Here is a 7065-nt window from a genome sequence, read left to right on the forward strand (position 1 = left end):
GTTTATCATCTGTTTTTCTGCAGGTTTTGATTTCTCTTATCCGTCAGTTGAAATGGTTAGTCCTGATTGGTCGACCACTTTTATTGTTTTGATTGAAGGTTTAATGAGCACCTGGGAAAGAAAGGTATCAGTGGGTTCATCAACGTAGATTACAAGAGTAAAATTTTGTCTGTTGAGGTGTGTACCTTCGTAACATTGCCCCTTCGATGTGCACCTAGTGGCTGGAGAAGTTGTGCTTCATCACCAGCCCACCCGCATATTTTTGTAGTGATTTATGTAATATTTCTTAATGATGTTTGATGTAGCTGACGATGCCTCAAGATGCATCCCGTGATACCGTCAGAGACACTAGAGGACTGTCAGGTACCTTTATGTTTGCCATGGTTGTATCTTGTGAGATAGTGTTTAATTTTTTTGTTATTGGTATTTCGTAGTTATGCTTTCGATAACTACAACTTTTGATATGCATCTTGATCCAGGAGGGGAGCGATCTTTTTCAACACTTTGCTTCACTTTAGCTCTTCATGGAATGACAGAAGCACCTTTTAGGGCCATGGATGAGTTTGATGTATTCATGGTGAGCAATCCGATGGTTTTCTACAATCACCATGTATACCACAAACAAAACCTTATTGGCGGTATCTGATTTGTGCAGGATGCGGTGAGCCGCAAAATAAGCTTGGACACCCTCGTAGATTTTGCTGTTGCACAAGGGTCACAATGGGTATTTATAACACCCCATGATATCAGGTCTGAAAATTGCCTGTGGTTGCTCCTGTTCCAGTTTCTTGCAAATTGATATTTATGACATCTATGTTTCCTCAGCATGGTGAAGCCTGGAGATCAGGTCAAGAAGCAGCAAATGGCCGCCCCTCGCGGTTGACTCAGGGCTTAGCTGCCTGTATGTCGTTGCGCTCGGCATTGTATATATCCATCGATCAGGTCAAGAAGCAGCAAATGGCCGCCCCTCCCTCGGCACTCCTAGCCTCCGGGTCCACTTCTGACAGAACCTCTTGGGAACTGCTCATTTCCTATCTAAGTTTTGTACATAGCTTGTTTCGAAGTGTACTGGCACTTGTTTTGTTATTTAGGACTATCGGGGACCGACATCTTTGGTGTGAAATGAGCTCTTTGTGGTGGCATATACGTATCTGTCAGCTAAAACATTTTGCATTGCATGATACTAAGTGAAGCCAGGTGAAAAGAATCCGCCCAGTCCTGGTGCGCCTGGCATTGATGCCAAGTTAAGTACTCCCTCCGTTCACTTTTGTAAGTCATTTCAGACAACTCAAAATGGGATGTTTTGTACATTGTCTGAAATGTCTTCAAGGTCTTATAAAAGTGAACAGAGGAAGTAGTTGATTTGCTGACTGCTGAGGGCTTCTATACCTTGAGCTCTCAAAAAGGTGTTTAACTTCCATAAATCATACTCCTATTTTTATTGACTTTGCATATTAACTTTGTTTTGGGTCAAACTATGACCAAGTTTATACATAAAAAATTAACAATCACAATATCAAATTAATACCATTAGAATCATATTTTAATATATTTTCAGACCATATATGTATCTTTATTGTGAAACTTCAGATTGTTTTAGATAAACATTGTCAAGCTTTATAAAGTTTGACTTGGTTCAAAGCTAATATGTGGAGTAAATAAAATGCAGGGAGTACCTTCCCATAAATATCCATGAAAGCAAATCACGCCATCTAGTTGGTACTACCTCCGTCCTAGTGTATTGGTCCTCATTGTATTTGTGTCAAATTTTGATCATAGATCTAGCTAATAAAATGTTCATGCTTGTCATAAAAAATTATATAACTGGAAACTATGTTCAAATATGAATTCAATGATATAATTTTTGTTGACATGCATTGACATTTTATTAGTTAAATCATTGGTCAAAATTTGGCACAAATTACAATGTGGACTAATAAACCGAGATGGAGGTAGTACCTTTTTGTTGTAAGATCAACATGATAGACTTTTGCCCCCATGATGATGCAGGAGAGAGCCATTCAACATTGTTCACAAATTAATCTGGTTGGGAGAAGAGAGGAGAGGGGAGTCATGCATGTGAAGAGAGAAGGACTACGTGGAGGCTTTGAGATAGTCTAAGTGTATGTTTTTCACAAATTAATCTGGTTGGGAGAAGTGAGGAGAGGGGAATCATGCATGTGAAGAGAGATGGACTACGCGGAGGCTTTGAGATGGTCTAAGTGTATGTTTTCTATCGCAAAGCCCCTCGTGTTTGTTATTAGGATATTAGAATATGAATGTGTGGATTGCTAAGCGGACATATAAGGGTCCTCGTTGGATTCCAGGAGTAGTCTAGACATATAGTGGAGGTTTAAGGGTTCACATTGAAGATGCCCTTAGTCCAATATATGATGAGCACGTTCATGGATGTTGGATCCAGCCCTTCACATCTGCACACCTTATCTCTCTCGCACGCCTTTCTTATGGTGCTGCGCTTCGGTGCCTTAAGGCACCTGCTTTTGTGTGCATGACATGTGGGTCCAACAGGCGGGCGCCGGTCAATCAGATGCAGCGTACCTACGCTAGTCTATGAGGGTGACTGGACGGGCGACCGTGCGCCCGACCGCGACGGCGCAGTCCGCAGCCGGAGATCGCCGACGCGTCGGAGGGCGGTTCTGGGCTCTCGCTGAGTCCGACGAGGAAGATGCGGACGACGATGGGAATGCATCCGCGGCAGGGTCGCCGTCCTCACCGACACCTTCGGATCTCATTTGCGATCTATTCCATGCAGGCTATAGCGAAGATGAAGTGGCCATGACGATCGATCAGGACCTGCCACCGGACGATCCGGCGCGTATCGGTCTTCACGCGGGCGAGAAACATGAGATGATCCGACGCGTTGTTCATCGGAAGACGGCGGCGTTGGCGCTCAAACCTTGGAAGGGTCCCCTGCCTAAGGTGAGTCTTCCGAACCTTACGTTATTCGATATGATCAGGCCGGAGTCATGGATTACTGTGAAGAAGAAGAAGAATGCGAGACGGCTCGCCGTTCGACAGGCACCGGCGGCGCTCGTGATGGCCGCGTCGGCGACAGAGATCTCGAACGCGAGATTGCTGATGAGTTGTGATGGGCCGGTTCGGACTGAATCGGGTCCGCACGGAGTTGGGCCAGAGTCAGATGGGTATGAGGCCCATGCTGGACCGGGCCATACTCCTGTCCACATCGTTATCCCATGCACGTACGAGGGTGATCGTGGTTCTATCTCTCGTGCGCCGTCGCTGCCTGGTTCTAGGGTTCGCAAGCACGGGACGAGAGGTTTCCCGGTCTGTGGAGCTCGTCGGGCAAGGAGGATCCGGCCACTCTTGGATATGGCCGGGCGCGGGGCTGCGCCGCCGCCAGCCAAGTCATCTGGTCCAGCGGGACGGGGTGGGGCGGTTCCGTCGCCGGCGGCGGGTGCTGGGCGTGGATCCCTGGCGCCGCCTGGCCAGAGGCCGCCGGCAGGCGGGGGTGTGGTGCAGGGTAACCCGGGCCGTGGCTTTGGCCACTCGGGCGTTCAGCCACCGGGGCAGGTGCCCTTAGCTGCAGGACGGGGCGGGCTGAGGCCACCGGCGCCAGCTGCGGCGCCCGTCACTTCGCAGGCCGCGGGTCGTGGTGGACCTCGGTCTCTAGCGCCGGGCGTGACTGGTGTGGCTCCTGCTGGCCGCGATGGTATTGCCCTTGGGGTTGGGCCGACGCCTTCGGGCGGGCAGCCGCGTGCCGCTCCTCCGCCCCACTACGTTGCGAGGCCGGCTCAGAACCGGACGGGTCCGGCACAGACGAGGCTGATTTCTAGCAATAGAGAGCCCAATGATCCGCCCCGAGACCAGTGGGGGGATGATGGGTTTGATGCGTATGGTGATGGACAGCATCGTGGTTCCTCTTCCACGGGAGGAGGTCGTGGCTATGCCTGGCAGAGTGATGGGTCTGCTGAGAGACCGTTTCTCGGCCCTCCAGGCGGATTTGTCGAGGGAGCATCAGGCCCGGACCACCGCCAGAGAGGAGGCTATCGTGGCCGTCGTGGTGGGGGCCGTGGGAGGTTTCGCCGACCGCCTTCGCCTCCGGCAGTTGTTGACCATGCCGCGTCAGCAGTGGAGACCGACCACACCTCCACGGATCTTCCTACCCAGGCGATGGAGGTGGTGACAGCCTTGGCCAGTGTTGAGGTTCCTGAGACTGGAACTGTGGCCGACAGGTCTGATGCAGAGCGGGCATCCAAGTATGCGCGTAAGAAGGAAAAGATGCTTTGTTACCGTTGTGGTGAGAAGGGCCACTTCATTGCTGAGTGCGTGGCTGAGTTGTGTGAGTCGTGTGGCAAGCCAGCACATGCCTCGGGGGAGTGCCCGTTATTGCGTGACCAGGCTCTGTTGCTAACTATGTATGGAGTCTGTTGTGTTGAGCTTATGTTCTTTGAGTCACCAGTTGCGAGAGAGATTCCGGAGGAGACCCTGAGCTTAACCACCGGGATTGTGAAAGCTACCCAGGGCGAGGTGACTGAGGCTCAGATTGTGCGCAGGCTTCAGGAGCTGGTTCCGGGGGACTTTCGTTGGGAGCTGGTTCTTCTCGAGAACAATGTTTTTAAGGTTGATTTCCCACGGTGGATGATTTGCAGAGATTGCTGAGCTTTGGCTTGTGTAGAGTTCCTGGCACGAAGTGCATTCTAGAGTTTCATGAGTGGAAGAAGGTGGAGCCTAAGGGAAAGCCGCTTACGCAGGTCTGGTTGCGGTTTTCAGGGGCTCCATCTAAGCCTTTGCAGGATGCTCGAGTTGTGGCCAGTATGGGTATTATGGTTGGTAGACGGAGAGAGTGGACATGGCTTTTACGCGTGCTCATGGGGTGGCCTGGATTTTAGTGAGTGTCCTGGATATTGAGTTCGTGCCTGATGTGGTCAACTGGACTTATAGGGGAGAGGTGTTCCCGCTAGAGATCGAGTTTGAGGACATTGAACTGCTTGCTGATGTGGTTAATGGGAATGATGTCGAGGGTGACGGCAGTGCGGGACCCAATGGGGCACCGACTGATGAGTCGACACGTGAGGGGTCTTTCGGATCTCGCCCAGATGCTCAGTTGCCCGGGGATGGGACCGGGGTTGAGTCGGCAGCATCGCCATCGATGCCTATGACTTCGTTGCGGTTTGGGTCCTTTCAGCCAGCATCAGCGCCTCCCAGACTCTGGAGTGACCGGGTAGACTCTGATGATATGTTTGAGCGCACGCTTCCTTTGTTGGAGTTTGAGGGGGCTGGCGGATCTGTGCCTGGACGCTTGGTGAGGGCCTCATCGGTGAGGACTATGGATGGAGTTGGGGCGGGGGAGCCGGAGATTGCTTCTCTTTCCCTTGCTCCTACTGTGGTCGAGACTCCGGCGCAGATGGCTGCGTGTGAGTTGGTGCTGGGGGGAGGGGGTTCGGGACAGGAGGCCTTGACTTCTCTCCATATCCCGACGTCGGTGACGTCGGTCACGCTGGGGTCAGTCACCGCTGGGGGAGGGAGCCCGAGGCAGGCGGCCTCGGCTCCTGCTACTCCGGTTGTGGCGGCGATACCCGCGCCAGCAGCAGCGCTAGGGGGGGGGGGGCTGGGGCAGGTGGCCCTGGCTCCTCCTTCATCTTCGGCGGTCAGGAGGACCGCGTCTCCGACGCCGACGACGCTCCACTCTGCGCCGGCAGGTGGGGCGGGAGGAGGGAGCGGGCAGGCGGCCCCCGCCATCCCCTCTCCTGTCGTACCCGTGGATGTGGACCTCGGCGTGGGGCATTTGTCTGAGGGGCTTGGGAGCCCACAGCCGCCTCCTTCGATAACCTCGGTTGACCCTTTGAGGGACTTAGCGCGAGGCTTTACTAGGGAGGGGGTCGTTGCTTTTGGCGGGATCCCGGACCCCGTCTCGACGGGGATACGGGTGAGTGCTCGTATCCACGAGCTCCCGGAGGTTGATGATATGCAGCAGCGGTGCGCTATGAGGGCGGCCAAGCTTCAGGAGGCTGCGATCTCTTCTGGTATGTCCGTCAACATATATAATTCTTTATTGCATTTTTCTAATGAGGAGATTATAAATAATGCAAACCAATTAGGAGTTTCACTAGGTGCTACTGATAGTGAGATTTCCAATTCGGTGAATGATCTGTTAGATTTGGAGGCAGAGCGTGCCTTATAGACTATTCGTAATCTTGCAGCGGTTAAACCGATGAATGATGATGATATTGATGCGTTAGGGGTTAGAGTGCTTGATACTCTGTGTGCGGATCTAGCACCCCCCAATCATGAGTCTGAGGACGATGAAGAGAATGCCGATGGCAGTATCGTTCAACCCGGTTATGAGGATCGGGCGTCAAAGCCTAGTAAACCAAAGCGCAAGTGGAAACGGAAGATCTATCCCGATTCTGCAGTTCGTAGGAGTGCTAGGATTCGGACTACTAAAAAATTCCATGACGAAATATGAAAGGAATCTTTTGGAATAGCAGAGGTCTAAAGGACTTGGCTAAAAGAAGGTTTCTTGCTGAGGCATCTTTAGAGCAGCGTTTAGATTTCATTGCTCTATCAGAGACTGGTAGAGAAAACTTTGCGCCCCAGTTTCTGTCCTCTCTTGCGGGTGGTATTGATTTCGATTGGCATTGCCTCCCTCCGCGAGGAAGATCAGGTGGTATCTTGCTAGGTGTGAGATGCGATTCGCTTGAAGTCCGAAGTGTAGTGATGGGCGACTTCACGGTTAAGTTTCGAGTCAGGTCTAAAGTAGATGGTTTCAACTGGGCTTTGGTGGCGGTTTATGGTGCCGCACAGCCCGAGCTTAAACCGGAGTTTCTGGCGGACCTTGTTCAAATCTGTGGGTCAGAACAGCTCCCAATTTTAGTTGGGGGTGATTTCAATATCATTAGGAGGAGAGAGGAGAAGAATAATGATAACTTTGACGATAGGTGGTCGTTTATGTTCAATACCATTATTGAAAGCTTGGATCTGAGGGAGATAGAGCTTTCTGATAGAAAGTTTACCTGGGCTAATGCTCTGCCAAACCCAACCTACGAAAAACTTGATCGAGTTCTCGCGAGCGTGGAGTGGGAA

At 51.6% G+C, this 7065-nt stretch overlaps 2 protein-coding genes across 2 annotated transcripts in view; both read left to right on the top strand.

The window, feature by feature from the left end:
* LOC125507015 (structural maintenance of chromosomes protein 6B-like) overlaps positions 1-1215 on the top strand; it is an 85150-nt gene extending 83935 nt beyond the window's left edge. Inside the window, exons 2-7 of the mRNA XM_048671716.1 lie at positions 24-55; positions 99-177; positions 306-363; positions 480-577; positions 656-750; positions 826-1215. Of these exons, the coding sequence (XP_048527673.1) occupies positions 24-55; positions 99-177; positions 306-363; positions 480-577; positions 656-750; positions 826-883 (420 nt within the window). The 3' untranslated portion in view covers positions 884-1215. The remainder of the gene's footprint in view (positions 1-23; positions 56-98; positions 178-305; positions 364-479; positions 578-655; positions 751-825) is intronic.
* Positions 1216-1268: 53 nt separating this feature from the next.
* LOC125507016 (spidroin-2-like) lies at positions 1269-4641 on the top strand. Its single transcript, XM_048671717.1, has 2 exons — positions 1269-1406; positions 2011-4641. Exon 2 carries the CDS (start codon positions 2572-2574, stop codon positions 4639-4641), a length of 2070 nt encoding a protein of 689 aa, XP_048527674.1. The 5' UTR covers positions 1269-1406; positions 2011-2571.
* Positions 4642-7065: the final 2424 nt, after the last annotated feature.

Source organism: Triticum urartu, chromosome 5 (genome assembly GCF_003073215.2).
Source record: "Triticum urartu cultivar G1812 chromosome 5, Tu2.1, whole genome shotgun sequence".
NCBI classification, from domain to species: domain Eukaryota; kingdom Viridiplantae; phylum Streptophyta; class Magnoliopsida; order Poales; family Poaceae; genus Triticum; species Triticum urartu.

What these genes read in the sequence shown, in the direction of transcription:
- LOC125507016 (XM_048671717.1), top strand. Translation starts at nt 2,572, where the DNA reads ATGAGGGTGACTGGACGGGCGACCGTGCGCCCGACCGCGACGGCGCAG.